Source organism: Arabidopsis lyrata (assembly GCF_000004255.2).
Source record: "Arabidopsis lyrata subsp. lyrata unplaced genomic scaffold ARALYscaffold_8, whole genome shotgun sequence".
Taxonomy (NCBI): Eukaryota; Viridiplantae; Streptophyta; class Magnoliopsida; order Brassicales; family Brassicaceae; genus Arabidopsis; species Arabidopsis lyrata.
In genome coordinates, this window is record NW_003302548.1 from 1,716,780 (window position 1) to 1,738,284 (window position 21,505).

Sequence of the window (21,505 nt, forward strand, 5' to 3'; positions counted from 1 at the left end):
TCCGCTGCAGTAACAACAAAACTAAAAAAAAAAACAAATGCTTACATTAAGAGTATTCACAGAGAACTCTAGAGCAGCTTTGGTTTCAGTAGGTCCCGACTTCACGCAACAGGCAAATTCAAAAATGTCAAAATGTGAACCATGCCATAAAACCAAAATGGTAGCATGCACTAAATGTTATACCTCATATGAAGGTACTAAATTTGCAATGTTGCGAACAGTGAATGCATCACCCGGTTGGAATCCCAGGACAGTAGAAGGACAAACCCTAGAGTCTGCACAAGCGATCACCAGAAACTGTTGCTTACACTGTTAGCAACAATTCCTTTCTCCAGACAAAATTTAAACCACAGAAGATATTTCAAGCCTTCCGTGAACAATAATAAGCATTTGTAAATTGTAAAGGTACCTTCGGAGCTTGAACATCTGCCAAATTTTTGTAGTGTTCTAAGTTATCCCTGCTCAAGAGTATATCATAAGGTGGGGAGAAACAGAAAGGCAAAAAGTAATTTATAAACCATTGAAAAAGCAAAAGACTGAAGAAATTGGTTCTGCTACTTACGCTTCTTGAAGTAATTTATAAACCATTGAAAAAGCAAAAGCAAAAGTACTTATGCTTCTTGAAGGCGAGGAACCGCTGTTTCATGTCGTCAAATACATCATTGTCATTTTGTCTATTAATTGCAACCCCATTAGCTTCCTGAGTCAGTCCAGGTGTCTTTCCTGAAGCCATCACTTGCAAGTTTGAAGCTTTTCTTCTGCAAACACCACAACACTTAAATATTATAAAACGTCTCCACTGAGATTGTGCCACTTAAAGCATCACAAAAATACTCTTCTTTTCAAATCTTACAAAAGACACACTACTTATAGACCAATGAGAAAAAGAAAATTTGTATCATAAAACTATTCGATGTGTAATTTTCAAATATAAACTACAATTCAAGTAAGGAGAAGACTGCAATATTGATATATGACCTCTAAAACTCACGAAATTTTACTCAAATTCAAAAGCAGTCCATGCAATCAAAAACGAATTGTACCTATACTTCAACACACTCCCGAAAGCTCATCTTCCATCCATGGCAAGCTTTCGAAAACTCAATACTAAGAGAATCAGCACGAACAGTCACAAGAAACTCTCTATTTTACAATTTTATCACGATAGACATACCTTTGCAATCTCGACATCGATCTCGATTTAGAGAGCCACCGGAGACGATAACTTGCACGATAATGACATTAGAGCGAGCAACCTCTGTTTTTTCGTGAGCTTCAAAACATATTTCTGTGTTTTAGAAAGTAAATATACGTTAGGGTTTCTAGCAATCAAAAAGAAAAGCATGTAAATTCATGATAAATACAAAATATAGTTTAGATTAGAGACTGACTTTTTGTACGATGAAACAAACACGCTTTGATGATCGTATGCCCACATCTCATTGTAACCTGAGAGGTTAAAAAAACATAATAAAAATCCAAAATATATGCTGAAAAAAATTATGAATGCAGGGACAACTAATACGCAATAAAATCGCATATAAAAATATATAATATAACACAAAGAAACACAAACATTAAAATAGGTAAATATATGTAAAATATACAAACCAAATCTATAGAAATACCTTTCCAAACCTCGTTCTGTTCTCGTCAAAACCATCTTCGTCCGAAAGCTTTCTCGATGGAACCTCCCACGTTCTACAAAACTGAAACACATATCAAAAGAATCAAATCAGCAAAACAATAAATCAACGAATTAATGCAAAAAATAAAACAAACAACAAACAATATGCACACGACGTCTAAAGGTAAATAAAAACAGTATTTGCATGACAAACAATTTGATTCATCAGAATCGTAGCTGTATAAAAAAATCATAACGGTGAAAACTATCTAATGGGCACAGAAAAAATAATACCTAATTCTCACCGATCAACAATATATATAGCTTTAAGATTAGGGCAAACATCAATCATTATCTTAAGAAATTTAACTTTTTAATTAGAAACTAAATCAGAAAACTAACAAAAACGAATATTAACTACTAAGATATAGAATTTATCCAAAAAATAAACAAATAAATTAAAGCTAAGATTCCATAATCCTTAAAGTCGAGACATTATGACATTCGTATCCCCAACGATTACACTATATAAAAAAAAAATTAAGGGTGATTAAGACTAATCATCTCAAAACACGATTAGCCTTATATACCCCTAGCAATTAAGAACAAAAAATTTCGAAATTGAGGGTGTTTAGGACATTATTATAGAGATCAACACACGATTAGACTTATATACCCCTAATTACGAAGAAGGAGAAATTTCGAGAAGAACAATTCATTAAGGGTGTTTAGGACAAATCATTCTAACTTTTAACCACAGGCCTCCAATGCCCTAACTTTCAATATGGTGCGTTTCTACTTCTCAAATAATTATTGTAGAGATAAAACCAATTGCCGGCAAAAAATAAAATCAAGTATTGTTTTAAAAAAAAAATTAGAAAAACGAATTATTTTGTGGAAGCTCCTTTGGCCTATTGGTTGACCAATGATTGATTAATGCTTCTACACCAAGATGTCTGAGGTTCGAATCCCAGATATTGCGATTTATTAACAAATTTGCAGATTAATGAAGACAAGTGTGTAAGAGATCTACAGCGATGTACAATTATAGCCGTTCGCCAGGATTCTACGCAGAGAAGGAAGTGTTGCCAGGTCGTGGATTATTGAAGGTATTCATCAAGATCACGAAAAAAGAAGTGTAGTCTGTCGTAGATCTAGTAAGGATCGGAAGGAATTGTCAGTTGTAGAATCGTCTATGTAACAGTTCTCATAATTTGCAATTAATAATAAATCTAGACGAAAAAAAAACGAATTATTTCATGTATGCACAAGCTTTGAAGAACAAATAAGCTTTTATCATTTAAGAGAGAAAAAAAATCAAGTATCTAAAAACAAATTGACGTATTTTATTTACTTTTTAACAACGACGTGTTTAATTATTGCAAGAAGTGCCAAGAAGGCAAAAGCTTTCAACAATGCATAATCACAAATTGTTTGCATAAAAAAATAGCGACAAAATACACCGTTCCCACGTTGATATATACATAAATGTATTGTTAGGAAAATAATATTAAAAGACCTTGATCTCTAAAGTCATCGTTATATTAACATACCAAAGTCGTCGATACTATATTTTAAAAGCTTCAAATGCCCGACTCTACCATGGTTAATGATACATCCAACGCAAGTGTAACATATTTTTTTAGTTTATGTCCAGCTGTAATTATTATAATATAAAATTTAATATCCAAACTAGCTTTTTGTAAATTTTGTCATCACATGAGACAAAGACGTGAGAAAATATATATTTTGGTAAATATAAAATTAAAATATTAGGATTGGTGAGGAAATTTTAATTTATTTTGGAATTTAAATGATCTAGTATATCTGGAGAAAATAAGTGACCCATACCCAATTAGCCATAGCCCCATACGTTCTATCCATTCGAATTTAACGTTACTGGCTACGTCATGTGACAATAATTGCTACCAAGTAGGTTCCACGAGAAAACGTGATTTTCATTACAAAATGACGAAGCGAAAAGTATTGTCAACAAATAATTCGATATTTAATTCCATTTTTGGTTGCCGGGAAAAAATCCGATTAATTGTCAAGTGCTGTCTTTTTACTTAAATACAATCCTGTTGTAAACATAAAAAAAAAAAAGAGTATAAAGGAAAAAAGTATAAATATTACTATAAAGGTTTGAAGATAATATATATAATTAGAATTTCTTTTAAAGGAAATCTTAATTTAATTAAACTGGTTTCTTGGAGAAGTAACAAGTATTCTCACATGTGCAAAACTTTTCAGTTGTCACTCATTCCAATATCCAAGGGCATTTGAGATAACCTCGTAATGGTATCTACATATACATTTTTACAGGGTTTTTTTGCATAAACTCTTTTGAATCCGGGTTTTACCCGGTTTAATTATATTCAGATCCTAGATAAGACAATTAAGGAAGTTTGTAATAAATAAATAAACGACATTATCTCTTTAATCACTCATTTAAACTCTTTTCCTTAACTTCTTCCCACATTAATAGGTTCTTTTTTTCTATAATCTATATTCGGATATTTTTTCTCTCAACTAATTACTCCCTAACATATCTTAAACAAACGACACAATCTCTAAAAATATCTCAACAATCCTCATTTCATCTCTATTTAAGTTAATAATTTGAAATCAAAAACGATTTTCACATATTTGCCAAAATTCTAGCCACAATCTTCCTAAAAATCTACATTATCCTTATTTCTTCCAAACAAAAATATTCATACCGAGTAATTTAAAGAAATTATTTACTACTATACAAAATCGGAACTGCAGCATATTCCTAAAATAAATCGATTACAAAGATTTGATTCGAATTTAGTTAAGGTTGCAAAGATATTTTCCTTCGCTACCACGAATTTCGTAACCTAATCGTCACACGCCTATATATACTCATTAGCTTCACCTTTCATCACACCATCGAACACACAAAGCATTTGCCCACCTAATCGGGGCCTAGGCGATTTTTTAGGCGGTTTAGACGTTTATAACATAAAATATTATAAATATGATATTATATATAAAAGTTATATAAAATATCTATATAAAACTAAAAATTATGAAATTATAAACAAAAATTAGATAAAACATTTATTTATATTTACATTATCCTTATTTCTTCCAAACAAAAATATTCATACCGAGTAATTTAAAGAAATTATTTACTACTATACAAAATCGGAACTGTGTAATTTTAGGCGGTCAAGGCGGTTATCTAGGCGTCGCATAAGAGCCTAGCGCCTAGTCGGGGCCTAGGCGACCGCCTAGACCGCTTTTTAGAACACTGTCACACGCCTATATATACTCATTAGCTTCACCTTTCATCACACCATCGAACACACAAAGCATTTGCCCACCAAATGTTGTTTTCAAGGAGGTTTTCCAGAATATCAACTGACTCGCTTATTGCCAAAAAGTTTTGACAATAGCCTCCGAGAAGGTATGTAAACCTTAACTTTATTTTCTGTGTATTTCAATTATGGTTTGAAAAAAAAAAACCATTCAGTAATGTAAAAGCTAAACATGTGTCAATTTATAATTGCAGGTGACTCATTGCCAATCAATTGAGTCAAAGTAAAGCAAAGAATCAACCATATCTTTTTCAACGACATGAAGAACTGTTTATGTTTTTTCAATTTAGTCAAACAGTGATATGGCGAGGTGTACCCAATTTCATTATATATTTTATCTACCAACATTGAAAAGATTACTATTCTATATGCACGTATTTGTTTTAGCTGACTGAATGTTATTTATTTACTAACCTGTATAAACTCTAACTTGATCCCGCATATCGGTACGGTACCTCCAATAACTTTGTTGGCTCTCTTCTTTTTCTCCACCAGTGAATAGAATGAGTTAAGAGCTATATCAATAGTAAGTATAATCATTGATATGTTATGTGTAGTAATAAAGATAGTATTAGTGTTTCTTTGCTTTTTAATTTCATTATGTAAGTTATCTATCTAATGCTCTAGACATATTTTGATTAGACATCAGTATTTCGACCAATCAACACTGAAAACTAATAAATTATAATCTTCTACTATCCCATATTCCTTACAACTTATGGTTCTGTTATTTGTTACTAACCTTTGTGGCAGAGACAAATTATGAAGTTTTAATGCTACTTTGATTAGTTGTTTCATAGACTTTACTCTCACCTGCGAAGAAAAGCATAATGTTCTTTAGTTTCACAATTTAGATAGTATAAATAGCACATTATAGGATGAAAGATAATGAATACTTATCTTCCTAATCGTAAACATTTTTATAGTTATCGCCATCGCCTAGATATGCACTTTGTTATTAGCTTGGCTAGACAATCCTATGATGTAAAGTAGTTAGCATAGTTTGGAGAAAGCTAACATGTATGGGGTTTTTTGCTTTATCTATAGCTAACATGTTATTCGCTTCAAATGCATATAACAAATAAATAAAAATCCACTAGATAAAAAATTCAGAGAAAGCTTATACTAACACAAAGCTTCTTAGAGCTCCTTACAAAAACCTTGAGATTATCCATTGTCTCCTGGTGATATAATCAGCATCTCCCCAACTGAAATCGACTGGAGCCACTAATGACAGAACCATGAGTAAGTTATCAGTGAAATCGAACCCAAATCAAGTTAGCAAACTGGAAAAACACAAACAGTTGGGGGCGATGGTTAGTACCAGACATGCCGGTTTTGAGACAGCCGGATAGAGCCTCGACGGATCGGTATTTGGGACCGAGAGTTCCGACGATCTGAGTCAATGCGGGAAGAAATTTTGAGAAATACATATAAAAAAAAGATCAGAGGAACCTCTACAAACAAATTGAATGCTTGGTGGGCAATCGATCCATGCGAAATTGCAAATCGATTAAGAACGGGATACTAAAGCATCGAGCAGTAAGAGAGCTCACCGATTTGAAAGGCTTGAGGATTGAAGCCATCATGATCGGTTCCTCGAGAAGAAGATTGCTCGAATGCATCTTCGGTGATGGAAGTGGAGAGACATCTCACATGTTCGACGGCGACGGGAGAAAAACGCAGAGTGAAAATTCGACGGAAGAGGTTTGGTGATTGTAAAGACTTGCCGTCGAACATATCGCCGACTGGTTTCAGATATTTATTTCCACTTTTTTTTTTCCACCAAACGACTGATTTGATGCTTCACTAAACACTATGGTTTGTTCATATTTGGTCATTCTCATGTATTTACTGGACTTAACCCATAAACCTGCCGGGGCTGTAATAGTTTTATTTTTTAAAGTCCAATTGCAAACCTTTTATCCAAAAAAAACATTTTTTTTATATATGTATAATTTGATGTAGGTAAATTTATTTTAGTAAAAGAACTGAATTAATTTTATATTATTTAATTTGATATAGTTATATTTATCAAATTTTAAGTAATTCGTTTTCCAAATATATTTATTTTAAAGTACATTAATTAAATTATGGTTACTTTAATATTCCTTCTTTAACAAACTCATTTTGCTATTTTACATACTATAAACCAAACTCATGTTGGTAATAAATAATTTGTTTAGTTATAAATTAGATTAACCACAAAAAAAAATTATTAGCAAAGATATAAAGATTATTTATGTATACTGAATAATATGTTGTTTTAGATTATTATGCAATTTACTCATAATCTTTATTAATGAGGACAACATTTTTTTTTCCTTGATGAAATATGTAAAGTCAAGAATGTTAATATATTCAAACCTAACACAAAAAAGATTCAAACTATATCCGCCATATATCGTTACTTAATGAATTTATGTTTTTGTATTTATATTTTAAAAATTAAAACGTAAAACATACTAACTGTACACTATATATAATATATAGATATATATATATATATATGTATATTTAAAAAAACACAAAATGATAGTTTATATCTATAGATAATCTTCAAAAAAATTACATTTTAATTTTTTTTTTAATATAGTCTCGCGGTATACCGTGGTAATGAACTATATAATTTTCTCTATCTCTATATTTTCAAAAATGAACTTAAAATATACTAATCCTACAATATATAGATATATACATATCTCTATATATACATTTAAATATAAAAAACAATAATATATATAAAAGAAAGCCTTAAAATAAAAGATATTAATTTTTTTATTTAATAAAAATATAGGCCCGCGGTTTACCGCGGGTTAACATCTAGTATTTAATTAAACATATCTCACTCTTTTTTGTTAAAGATATATCATTCTTTAACCATGTGATTTTAAGGAGATGAAAGGAAAAAGACAAGAGAAATTATTAGATAAAATATTTAGGTTAATTCCATTAAACCCTCAACAATTAGTTTAAATAAATAATATAGCAAAGAAGATATAATTTTCTAGAAAAAAAAAAACAATCTATGATAGATTGATAGATAGTATAACTATAACTTTAACAAAACAAATATAATTCGTCTCATTTCGTGGTCAGTGAACCAGTGAGCGCTTTGAATAATTCACTTCTTAAAAACGAGGTAAAAAGTAAAAATTAACAGCAGACAAGAATCAGATAAAATTTCAAAAAATCATACAACAATAAAACCTAAAAAAAAAAGACTTGAGACCTGTAAGAACATGTTTGAGTTTGACTGACCTCAAGGTCTCCAAGAAGCCTCCAATGGCTGTCCAACCAGAATAATTCAAACCTTCACACACAAAAAAAAATAAAAAAGCCTCAAAAGCAAAAAAAAAACCAGAAAAAGAAAGAAGTCAAACTCTTTAGATGTATCTGTGTTGGATCTCATAAGCCTCCATCAGTTCTTGTCTGTTCCAACAAATCAATTTGAAGATGGTGACCGCAATCCCAAAGCCTATCAAGGACATTTGGGACGAATGGAGCATTCGAAGTACCTTAATCTTCAGTCTCAGCCTTCAAACATTTCTCATTTTCTTTGCACCTCAAAGAAAACGCTCATCCAAAAAAGCTTTACTCTTTCTCATTTGGTCAGCTTACCTTCTTGCTGATTGGTCGGCCAATTTCGCCGCCGGACAAATCTCAGACAGTCAAGGAAATGATCCAAAACCCGGAGACCCGAAAAAGAGCGCCGAATTGTTTGCTTTCTGGGTTCCTTTCTTGCTCTTGCATCTCGGTGGTCCAGATACAATCACTGCCCTTGCCCTTGAAGATAACGAGCTATGGCTCAGGCACTTGTTGGGTCTTTTCTTTCAATCCGTTGCAACCGTTTACGTGCTTTTGCAATCGCTACCCAATGCTCTTTGGAAAGCCACTTTGCTGGTGTTTGCGACCGGAGTGATCAAGTATGTCGAGAGGACTTTAGCTTTGTACCTGGCGAGTCTTGACAAGTTCAAGGATTCCATGATTCAGCGGCCTGATCCTGGACCAAACTACGCGAAGCTCATGGAAGAATACGCAGCCAAGAAAGATATGAAGATGCCTACACAGATTATCAAGATTGGAGAGCCTGAGAAAGATCCAAAAGCCAGTGCTCAGGTCAGGCCTGAAAAGCTGACTCCACTCAATATTCTCCAGTACGCCTATAAGTACTTCAATATCTTTAAAGGTCTTGTGGTTGATCTCATCTTTACATTTCAACAACGAGCTGAGAGCAAGAGATTCTTTGACTCGCTGGAAGCACATGAAGCTTTAAGAATCTTAGAGGTTGAGCTCAACTTTATCTACGCAGCTCTGTACACGAAAGCCGAGATCTTGCATAATTGGATAGGATTCATCTTCAGGTTCATTGCCCTGGGATGCCTTATAGCAGCTCTACGCATCTTTCAATACAAGAGCAAGAAAGATTATAGTGGATTTGATGTTGGCCTTACTTACGCATTGCTGTTAGGAGGAATAGCTCTGGATTCCATCGCCCTTATCATGTTCTGTGCATCTGATTGGACGTTTGTCAGATTGAGGAAGATGAAGGATGAGGTGGACGATCCAGACACCTGGTCCGACCACATTCTTAACTGGATTCTTAACAACATTCTCGGGGTCAGGGAGTTGAAGACGGAGGAATATGATAAATGCTACAAGAAGACACTGTCTCATGAAGTGCCTGGCACGAGTACCAAGAAAACACCGTTTCTTAATTGGATTCTCTGGGTCAGGAAGTTGAAGACAGAGAAGTCTCATGAAGTTCTCGACAAGAGTACCAGCGAAACACCAGGTCTTGAAGTGCCCGACAAGAGTGCCAAGAAAATACCATGTCATAGAGTACTCGACACGAGTTTCATGTATCGCAGGTGGTCTGAGTATGTACATGCACACAACCTGATCGAATACTGCTTATGTTTAAAACCGAAGCGAATCCACCATACCAAGGGTTTGATACACATCGCCTTTGACAAGCTTATCAACATCCTTTACATTGGCCCCACATTCACAAAATTTGGAAGTGTCATTCAATCCTGTTTTAGAGTCACAAAAAAGACAATTCATCAGACTTTCAAGTGGATTGACGGTAAAATAAGTCGCTTCTGCAAGAATCACCCAAAGTGGAATGAAGAGTACATTAGGTTAAGCTTCGTCTGCATATTTTTCTTTCCTAGTCTACCTGGACGCGGGATAAAAAGATTTATGGAGTTCTTTGGCATCCGAGCTCAGCTAGATGAGGTGTTCTACACATCCAGTGATCGCCTCACCCTGGATATGTGGGAACACATATTCAGAGAGGTTAAAGCCAAATCCCGTTTTGCTGACGACTCTGAAAGCGCCATGAGGGTATCTTCAGCTAGAGGTGACTGGACTCTGCGCGACATACAAGGTGACCCAGAAACAGAAAAAAAACGTGATAAACTTCTACGCTATGTGATGGAAATGGATTATGATCAGAGCCTTCTTGTATGGCATATTGCCACTGAGCTCTTATACCAGACAGAAGACGGCACTGAAGCGAATCATAGCAACCGTGAGTACAGTAAAATTCTCTCAGACTACATGATGTACCTCCTAATGATGCAACCCACTCTGATGTCAGCTGTTGTGGGTATTGGAAAGATAAGATTCAGAGACACATGCGAGGAGGCTCAGAGGTTCTTCGATAGGAGGCATATCATGGGGATATCCGCAAAGAAGGCCCCTAAGGAAGCCAGCGACGCAATTTTATCTGTGGCGGTTCCAGTAAAAGCTGAGCCCATTGACGTGAAAGGAGATAGAAGCAAATCCGTCCTGTTTGATGGGGCCATGCTGGCGAAAGAGCTTAAGGGTTTAAGCAAGAACAAGGAGAACAACACAGAGATGTGGGAAATAGTGAGCAAAGTGTGGGTTGAGTTGCTTTCTTATGCAGCGACAAAGTGTGGCGCTATAGAACACGCAGCTCAGCTAAGCAAAGGAGGAGAACTCATAAGCTTTGTTTGGCTATTGATGGCTCATTTTGGACTAGGAGACCAATTCCAAATCAACCAAGGAGATGCCAGAGCCAAACTGATTATAGGCAAGTGATCATCATCGAATAAGCAACAAAAGTAGCAGCAACATTAGTTTCCCTCATTTGCTTCCACTGTGTTTTTTGTTTTAAAGAGTTATGTCTTGAACTGTTTGCAGCTATCATACCATTGCCAGTAAAACTATCTGTTCTTGAATCATCTGCATTGTTGTAACTCATGTCCTTCTTCTGTCACTGATACATTCATTTATGTGAGCTTGATTGATTCCACTGATACTCTATACAACCAAAAAAGACAACTCTCTCTGTAAACAAGGACCTTCAAATTCCAATTAGAAGCACTAGAACAAGAATATAAGCTCTTTGAATCCACCATTTATGAAGCAGCAATCGTGAACATCATCCGATCAGAGAAAAACTTTAGAATCAGAAGTGAAGCAACCATTCTAGATTTTGTCCTGAACTCTCAATAAAATTGTTTCCAACGGTAAAAAAAATTTCCATCTGTACAAAACATAAATACAGTAAAATTCGTTAGTATGTTTAAAATAAAATAACTCCAGATGTGAACTCTTCACGAAAACATTAATTTAACGAAATTATTAGTTGGACTAATTTAATGTATTGGTTGAAGAGTTTCAAAACTCAATTTTATGTACAGAATTTCATTAAATGAACCTCAAATAATTTATTTAGTAGACAAGAAAAGTGTATATATATATATATATATATATATATATATATATATATATGTAAATAAATTCTGCCAGCTATAGAAGTATGGTTGAATCTTCATTATTTCTTTTGGTCAATGCCTCAATCAATAGTCACTAAATAATGAATGACTCAACTTAAGAAAAGACTAACCCGGGACAGTCTTTAAAATAACATAAGTTATAACTATGGTTAAACCTAATAATATTATTATAACCATCCCAAACATCATAGTCTAACCATTCAAATCTGAGTTTAGTGGATTATTGTATACTTTTACTAAAACGACGCGAGCTCAACTAACTATTATTCAACATATATATATATATATATATATATATATATATATATCTCACCAAAAAAAAAACATGTATATATATATATATATATTTTTTTTTTGATCAACTATTCAACATATTTATTAGTATCAAAATATGAATAAAAAAAAGACCAATAGCTAAGAGCAACATTATTGGTAGTCTCTTAATATTGGCTCTTAGCATTAGATGATGGACACTTAGCTAAGAAACACTTTTTAACCCACCAAATGTCTCTTAGCTAAGAGACATTCTTAACAATTTTAAGATATTTGCTTTATTTTTATCTATTTTAAGCTAAAAATTTTTTCTAAGATCTTCCTAAGAGACTACCATTAATGATGGTCTAAGTCGTCTCTGAACCCCCCGCCAAAAACAAAAATGACTAATTTTGATTAAAAAAAGAAATTAAAGAATATTTTTACGGTTTGCATACCAACAGTAACTTTTTTAATAAACAAATTGCAAGAATAATTGACGAAAATGCAAATTACAAAAATTATTATTTTGCAAAATAAATAAATAAATATTACCTGAGTTGCTGAGTCGTCTTTCTTCTTCTTCCCCCAGTGAGCTTCTGGTAAAAAAAAAATATATACAAAAAAAGAACAACATCAATGGCTTCCCAAAAACATTCCACAAACCCCAAAGTTTTCAAGTAAATCTGAGAAAAAAATATCTCAATAACCAGAAGAGAGAGAGAGAGAGAAACAAAGAGAAGAACCACATCAAGAGAGAGAAAAGAAAGAACCCCAAATTTCTCAAGTGAATCCAAGAGAGAGAAAGAGAGAGAAGGAAGAAGCTCTATCTTTTTTCCTCAGAGAGAGCAAAAATGGTGAACGTGATACCAAAACACATCAAAGATGTTTGGGACAGATGGAACATAAGAGGAGCAGTCATTCTAAGTCTTACCCTTCAAGCCATTCTCATTTGCTTCTCTCCTCTAAGGAAACGCACACCAAGAAGGCTCTTGATCGTGCTCGTTTGGTCCTCTTATCTCTTAGCAGATTGGTCTGCTAATTTCGCTGTTGGTCTCATCTCCAAGAACCAAGGTAAAGATCTCAAACCTGGTGCCCCTCCACAGGACAAAAAGCTCATGGCTTTATGGGCACCATTCTTGCTCTTGCATCTTGGTGGACCAGATACAATCACAGCTTTCGCGCTTGAAGATAACGCTCTCTGGCTCCGACATGTCTTTGGGCTTGTCTTTCAGGCAATTGCTGGTGTCTATGTCGTTCTCATGTCTCTCCCCAATAGCCTTTGGGTGATTATACTATTAGTGTTCGTTTCTGGGACTATAAAGTATCTGGAGAGGACAACGGCTTTGTATAGTGCCAGTTTGGACAAGTTTAGGGACTCTATGATTCAAGCACCAGATCCAGGACCAAACTACGCCAAGCTCATGGAGGAGTACAAGGCCAAGAAAGAGGCAAGACTACCCACCAAGATCATTCTGATTGATGAGCCTGACAAAGAAAATAGGCCTAAGAAGTTAGAGCATCCATCACTGGCCTCGGACACAAAAAGAAAAGATTTGACTCATCTTGAGATTGCTCAGTATGCTTACAAATTCTTCAACACATTCAAGGGCCTTGTGGTCAACCTTATCTTCAGCTTCAGGGAGCGCGACGAGAGCCTAGAGATCTTTGAGAATTTGAATGATTCAGAGGAAGCTTTGAGGATCATTGAGATTGAGCTTGGTTTCCTTTATGATGCTCTATTCACCAAGATCGCGGTTCTTCATACCTTTATTGGAACTGTCTCACGCATCCTTGCTTCTGGCACCCTGGTGGCTGCATTCATCCTCTTTCATAAGAAACCCAAGAAAGACATACAATTTCATGGTGCTGATGTTGTGGTTACCTACACGCTGTTTGCAGTTGGTGTAGCTTTGGATTTCATATCCATCCTCTTGTTTCTGTTCTCCGACTGGACGTGTGCTGCACTACGTAGCTTAAAGGACAACCCCGACAAGGCTCTATCGTCCTCGATAGATAAGGTTTTCAACTGGTTACTTAGTATAAGACAGCTGCGTTGGAAGACGCAAGAATGCCACGGGAAAGGTACGCATAAGTGTACCGCCTGTCTTAAAAAAGATTATAAAAAGTGTTCAACAGTGCAGAAGCATGAGGTGCTCTCGACGCCATTCTTCTTCCGGAGGTGGTGTGGAAGCATCAATGTATTCAACTTTTTAGCGTATGCCACAAAAGCAGAAGTAAATCGGATCCACGATGCCAGAGGTAGTTTCCGCCGCTACTCATGGAACATCATAGCTTTCCCATTCGAAAAACTCAACTTCATCATCCAAACACTTCGACGATGGATTGTCAATTTCATCAATTATGTGCACAAGTGGATCAGCCACAAAGTCAATGCATTATCAAGAAAATCTTCTTTTGCTCGTCGTTGGATTTACCCTATCTACTTCAAGTTCCTATCCCGCATCCCTCATTTCATCAAATCTGTGTGGGATATCCTCAGCGAGCTCTTCGACATCTCGGATACGCTTGATAAGGTCCACAAGACGCTATTTGTACACGGAGAGCCCATGACGAAAGAATTGTGGACGTTCATGTTTGAAGAGCTGAGAAACAAATCAAAGTATGGAGACAGTCCTGAAAATGCCAAAAGGATATCTTTGGCTCGGGGAGAATGGACTTTAAGAGAGAACCTGCCAGAGGATGCAGAACGTGAAAAACTGGTACGCTATGTCACAAAGGTCGATTATGATCAGAGTCTTTTGATGTGGCACATCGCAACTGAGCTCTGTTACCAACAACATGAGAAAGAGACTATCCCAGAGGGCTATGATGAACAATGCAAGCATTACAGTAACCGCGAGTTCAGCAAAATCATCTCAGACTACATGATGTATCTCCTGATCTTGCAACCCGGTCTGATGTCCGAGGTTGCTGGAATTGGGAAGATCAGATTCAGAGACACATTGGCTGAAGCTGACAAGTTTTTCCAGAGGAGGCATATCGAGGACAAGAGAAGCGTGAAGATAGCCACCATAAATATTCTAGACGTCGAAACTGGATTTGAACCAATGGACGTGAAGGGAGATCGAAGCAAGTCTGTGTTGTTTGACGCGAGCAAGCTAGCCAAAGACCTTGCGGAGATGGAGAAGACGCACAAGAAAGACAAATGGGAGATACTGAGTAAAGTGTGGGTGGAACTTCTCTGTCATGCAGCTTGTCATTGCGACGCTACGGCTCACGTAGAGCAACTCAGCAGAGGAGGTGAGCTCATAAACTTCGTGTGGCTTCTAATGGCTCACTTTGGACTAACAGATCAGTTCCAGATCAACAAAGGAGATGCCAGAGCCAAACTCATTATAGGAAAGTGAGAGTGAGCAAGAAACAACATTTCCCAGTATCTAAAATTCATTCTGCATTTTTATTCCTGTCTACTTTCTCCTCAAAACAATGAACTTTTTTCTGCATAATGACATTTGTATGCTTTTTGTGATGAAAAATGATCCGAAATATCCTTTCATATTCCAACAAAAGTTATGAGATTGCTTTAAGATCATTCTAGCTGAGTCCAGATTACACATTTCAAACCTGCGAAAGATGAGTGAAGTATCTATCTCACTGTACCTCAACCAATGGAGATTCTGACCTTGAAACCAACAACACACAGACATAGCCTAGAGATGTTGCAATGTGCAGAGTCGAATCAATCTAATTGATCTTCGATACGACTGAAGAATGAAGAAGAACCACACAATCAAATCCACTGAAATCAAAACCCCAAACGCAAATTGAAATCTCACAAACAAAACTCATTGATACTTTGAAAAGCTTTTTTAGTTTCCGTCTCTGATTCTTCCATGGCTGGATCTATCCTTCTCCCTAGTCCCTTCCATTCAATTTCAGGCTTACATTTTTTTTTTTTTTTTGGGGGTTACGCTTTTTTTTTTTTACCCTTCAATTGGGAAAAGAAAATAAAATTCACTAAAGGTTTAGACCATCTCCAATGTATTTCCTTATTTTTAGCTCTATTTCTATAATAGAGATAAGTTTTCTTTACTTTTACTCCAATGTGTTCCTCTATTTTTTCCTCTAAAAAGTTTAACTCTATTTATAGAGGAAAAAATAGAGATTCTCTATTCTCACCTCTATATATATAGAGAAAAAAATAGAGATCTCTATTTTAGAGGTGAGAATAGAGGTGGGTTGGAGCAAATTTGCCTCTAAAATAGAGTTTAGAGACAAATATAGAGGTTGGTTGGAGATACTCTTAAACCAATGAAAATGGTAAACTGATGATTTAAATGACATTTTTCTCGTTTCGATTTTGTTTCCTTCCATGGGTCTTATTCTCTCATATGTATATTTATCAATTTTTACTAGTGTTTTTTGTTTGACAAAATAAAAAAAAAAATTGTAATTTGATAAATTGTCTGATGTTGCCGTGAATCGAGAAGGGTGGTGGCGGCGAAAAAAGGTGGAATAAACTGTAGTGAGCATGGCATTGCGATGCCGATGGCTCACCCCAGCCTTGATGGAATAAAATGTAGTGAGCTTGCCGATCATCCGCAAAACTCGATGCAATCAATTAGTGACATTGACAAGTTGACAACAAGCTAAGGTTGTTGTTTATTGATAAAGCTGCCAATGTACGTTAAATGTAAGTAATCTCTAGCACAATGTCATAAAAATATACGAGTAATCTATGAACAACATCTAACACAATGGCCTTGGCTTGAGTTGCACATTTCAGTTTAATTTCCACTTTGTTCACAAATCACAACCATATGATGTGTATTCTCCATCCTTCAGTGCCTGCCCAAGAAAAAAAAACACAACAACATGTCACCAATGTTTTTGCAAATTTATAAACATGAAGATAAATGTTTTAGTGTTGATCAGTTGAGATATGTCATCTATCAACACAACACCAAGACCAGTACCAATCTATCAACCAGTATCAACATCAAGACACCACTAGATGTTCGAATCATATTATGGTACAATCATCAGCCTAAAAAAGAGGCATGTTATATAGCGAGACCAATCCTGTTAAGGATGATGATCACTATTCCTAACATGTTTTTTCTTTTCTTTTAATTACCGGATCTTCGATCTGAACATGTAATATAAAAACAAACATATCAGATACATTTTTTTTTTTTTTTTTTTTTTTGTCGGCAATTCAACATTTCATTCATAATATTAAGGTACAATGTTCCAGGAAACTACATAACTTTGATTCTTAGTTCTTGCACACTTAGCTAATACATCTGCTACATCATTTGCCTCTCTTGATATCTTACTAAATTTGTAATTCTCTTGCCGTCCAGCCAAAGACATTATGTCTTTAATATAAGTAGAGATTGCAGAATGATGCTGACCATCTCGAAGATACAGAGGGTTTTGCTTCGCCAAAAGTTGATAAAGCTCTGCAGAATCTCCAGAAAAAGTGACATAAGAGTAGCCTAAACATTGAATTTGCATGATCGCCATTCGTAGCGCCTCAGCTTCTGTCTCTAGTGGCGAAATCACTGGAGGGATAGCTGCAGATCCTTTTACAATAAGTCTTGCGGTCTGGTCATAAAGGGCCCAACCAATACCAGCTGGCTGCGATGAAGAGACCCATGAACCATCTACAAAACAAGTGTATTGTGAAGATTGATGAACAGCTTCTTCAAATGTTTGTGGAATAAAACCAGAGAAGTTCTGCTCATTGTTGTGATTTCTCAGTAAATCTATATTGGTTTCTTTATTCCAAACGAATAAATCAACCAAAGATTTACTTATGAGACCTGGAATAGAGCATCTTTTATTTTCAAAGATGAGAGCATTTCTCTGCTTCCATAATCTCCACCCCATTATACAAAAGAGTTGCACAACATTTGCTTGTTTACCATTGAGTTTCATCAGCATATCTATGTTTTCAGAAACAAAATGGGTATTTAGAAAGTCACCTTGAGGGGATGATATAGGCGCCAGGTTCCAAACTTCTTTACTGACCTTGCATTGAAATAACAGGTGATTAACCGTTTCAGAGCAGTCACCACATATTTGACAAGTATTGTCAACTCTCAGCTTCCTCTGTTTGAGATTATCTGCAACAGGAAGAGCGTTATGCAGACATCTCCACCAAAAATGCTTGATTTTGGGTTCCACATTAATTTTCCAAATCTGGGAAAAGAGTTTCTGAGAGCTATCGCTAGTCATATTTCTATTGGCAGCTTGTTTACGCAGTTGATAGTATCCTGATTTAACAGTATAATTACCATCTTTAGTGTAAATCCAAGAGATACTATCAGCGGCTCCTGTAAAGGATGGTCTAATTGTTTTAATCAGAGACCTATCCTCAGCACAAATATATTGATCTATAATCTGCTCATTCCATCTAGAACTACCCGTGATCAAGAGATCCTGCACAACTTCTGGTTTTTGCATGATATTAACCTTCAACTTAGCAGGTCTAGGCGGGTTAGATGGAAGCCAATTATCATTCCAGATATTAATGTGTTGCCCATTTCCAACAATCCATTTAATCCCATTAGAAAGAAGTTTGTTACCTTCCAATATACTTCTCCAAGCATGACTAGATCTCCTCTTATTACCAGCTGCCAATAGGCTGGATTTTGGATAGTACTTATCCTTATATAGCTGTGCTAAGAGAGATTGTGGATTCTGCAAGATCCTCCAGCTTTGTTTGGCCAGCATTGCTATGTTGAAATGTTGCAGGTCACGGATGCCCAAGCCTCCCATTTGTTTTGGATTGTTGATTTTCTTCCACGCAATCCATGATATTTTACGTTGATCTTTGGATGCAGACCACCAGAACCAACGTATTGTCGATGTTATCTGCTTAATGAGCTTCATGGGAAGGAGGAAGCATGACATACAATAAGCTGGGAGGAAAGTAGCAACAACCTTGATAAGGACTTCTTTACCTGCAGGAGAAAGAAGTTGGGAGTACCAACTTTCCATTTTTTGAGCCATTCTTTGTTGTATATAAGAAAAAACATTGTATTTGCTTCTCCCAACAAATTCTGGTAAACCAAGATATCTCCCAAAGCCTCCAATTTTAGTTATCCCCAAAATATGACTAAGATGTTCTTTCTGTTGCGGAGTTAATCCTTTTCCAAAAGTAATCGCAGATTTTTGTAAATTAACTTGCTGACCTGATATTACTGCGTATTGATGAAGAATGTGAAGCAGCGTATTGCACTCTTCATCCGTAGCTTTGCAGAAAAGTAGTGAGTCGTCTGCAAACAATAAATGCGATATTGGAGGACCTTTTTTGCTTGCTCTAAAACCATGTAATTGGCCTTTCAAGTTGAATTCTCGAATTAATGCAGATAAGCCTTCTGAGCATATAAGATAGAGATAAGGAGATATTGGATCACCTTGACGGATACCTCTTTGGGGAGTGATGTTGCCTACTGGATTACCATTAACAAGGATTGAATATAAAACTGTGGTTATGCATTTCATAATCCATGAACACCACTTATCTGCAAATCCCAGCCTCTTCATCATTGCTTCAATGAAAACCCATTCAACTTTATCAAAAGCTTTACTAATATCCAGTTTGAGAGCCATAAAGGGATATTTAAGGTTTCGAATATGAAGCGAGTGAAGCAATTCATGAGCAATAAGGACATTATCGGTAATTAATCGGCCCGGGATAAACGCAGTTTGATTTTCTGAGATTATAAGATGAAGCCAAGGCTTGAGCCTATCAGCCAAAACTTTGGAAATAAGCTTATAAGCTACATTACATAGACTTATAGGCCTAAAGTCTTTCACCTCTTTTGGATGCTCAACTTTAGGGATTAGACATATATGAGTATGATTAATTGCAGGGTCTAAATCTCCATGATGAAAGAAAGACTGAGCAAAGCTAAGCACACCTTTTTTAATAGTTGACCAGTGATCTTTGTAGAAACCTGCTCCCAACCCATCGGGTCCTGGAGATTTGTCTCTGCTCATTTGTTGAAGAGCTTTATATAGTTCTTCTTCGGTGATAGGCTTGGTTAGACTTTCATTCATTTCAGTGGTCACTCTAGGCTGAAGGCAGTCCAGAATAGCACTCATATTCTGAGGCCCTTGTGAAGTATAGAGATTGGTGAAATATTCCTCAATGATACCATGTAGATCTTCGTCCTTATACCTCAGTTCTCCTGTGTTATCCATAAGAGAAATAATGCGATTAAAGTTTCTTCTCTGTTTCGTTTTCGCATGAAAATAGCGAGTATTTCTATCACCTGCTTGAAGCCATTGGACCCTACTCTTAGTGCGCCAGTATTCTTCTTCATTTATGTATTCTTTAGCAAGGTCAGCTTTAAGATCATGAATAAGAGCATAGTTGATTGGGTCCGCTTCATATGCTTGATGCAACAACCTCTTAAGCTCTTGGATTTTTTTCTGGGAATTGTTGATGTGTGTAGACTTCCATCTTGAGAGGCTGTTTCTAAACTTCTTAATTGCTTCATTAAAATTGGCCGCAGGAATGTCTTGACACTGTGTAAGCCAAACTCTCTGAATTTCATCTTTAACTTCTGATTCAAATCGCCATCGATTATCATACCTGAAGAGTTTGTGCCCTCGCCATTTTTTATCACTAGTATCCAGGAGAATAGGACGATGATCTGATCCTCCCCATGGTAATAATTGGACATGAGCTTTAGGGAACAGATCTTGCCATTCAGCAGTAGCCACAGCCTTGTCAATCTTTGATTTTACTCTGTGATTACACCTCTGTCCAATCCAAGTGTACTTGCCTCCAAACGTTTTGACTTCATGTAATCCTGAGGAATTGAGCATCTGTCTAAAAATTCTAAAACTTGACTCTGCTCTGCGAGGTCCTCCAGATTTCTCCTCATTACTCTTTATATCATTGAAATCTCCAAGAACAAGTCTAGGCTTACTTTGATATAAACCCAATGCTGCTAGGCTAGTCATATATTTCCACAGCTCCTTTCTCTGCTTTTTCTCCGGATGTCCATAGAGATAGGTGAGACAAAAGGTGTGCGGAGTACCGTCTTCCGATATGTACATATCAGTGTAATAGAGCGTTGGCGTCTCCAAAAAGCTATTTGAACGCGATCATTCCAAAAAACCGCCATTCCGCCACTGAGCCCATCCGGATTTACAACAAAATTATGGGCGTAGCCAAGATCCTTGCATAAGTTATTCACATAACTATAGCCGTTCTTAGTTTCAACGAGGAACATGACATCAGGTTTAGAAGACTTCCTGATGTCTTTCAAATATGGAATTGTCAGAGGGTTCCTCTTAAGCCCCTGACAATTCCAATGTAATATCTTCATTTTGGAGATGGTGGTTTAGGGGTTGCCACCTCCCCTGTATCGCCAATAGGCTGTTGAGTTCTTTGCCTGTTAGTCACTGGTTGATCATCTTTCAACAGAGCGTCCCCTTTCCTCTTTTGACCTCTATCCATTGTGCTCCTGACTACATCCAACATTTCTTTCAACGTGGGATTGGACTGAGTCTCAATCTCT

General features: G+C 36.0%; 3 protein-coding genes across 4 annotated transcripts in view; 2 read left to right on the top strand and 1 right to left on the bottom strand.

The window, feature by feature from the left end:
- The window catches only part of LOC9299552 (probable disease resistance protein At5g45490), a 31,278-nt gene extending 22,959 nt beyond the window's left edge, over positions 1 to 8,319 (bottom strand). Inside the window, exon 1 of one of the 2 annotated variants that reach the window (XM_021030519.1) lies at positions 8,236 to 8,319. The gene's annotated coding sequence lies outside the window, so the exon portion shown is untranslated. Of the gene's footprint in view, positions 1 to 2,660; positions 2,679 to 8,235 lie in introns of those variants that run through there. The other variant, XM_002865194.2, reaches the window with a different exon arrangement.
- Positions 8,273 to 11,257, top strand: LOC9301317. The gene has a single exon (XM_002863431.2). It carries the CDS (start codon positions 8,431 to 8,433, stop codon positions 11,041 to 11,043), a length of 2,613 nt encoding a protein of 870 aa, XP_002863477.1. The 5' UTR covers positions 8,273 to 8,430; the 3' UTR covers positions 11,044 to 11,257.
- Positions 11,258 to 12,601: 1,344 nt separating this feature from the next.
- LOC9299554 lies at positions 12,602 to 15,529 on the top strand. Its single transcript, XM_021030503.1, has one exon. It carries the CDS (start codon positions 12,851 to 12,853, stop codon positions 15,365 to 15,367), a length of 2,517 nt encoding a protein of 838 aa, XP_020886162.1. The 5' UTR covers positions 12,602 to 12,850; the 3' UTR covers positions 15,368 to 15,529.
- Positions 15,530 to 21,505: the final 5,976 nt, after the last annotated feature.

Bases quoted from the DNA above. Each gene is read 5' to 3' on its own strand.
- LOC9299554 (XM_021030503.1), top strand. From the start codon at position 12,851: ATGGTGAACGTGATACCAAAACACATCAAAGATGTTTGGGACAGATGG.
- LOC9301317 (XM_002863431.2), top strand. From the start codon at position 8,431: ATGGTGACCGCAATCCCAAAGCCTATCAAGGACATTTGGGACGAATGG.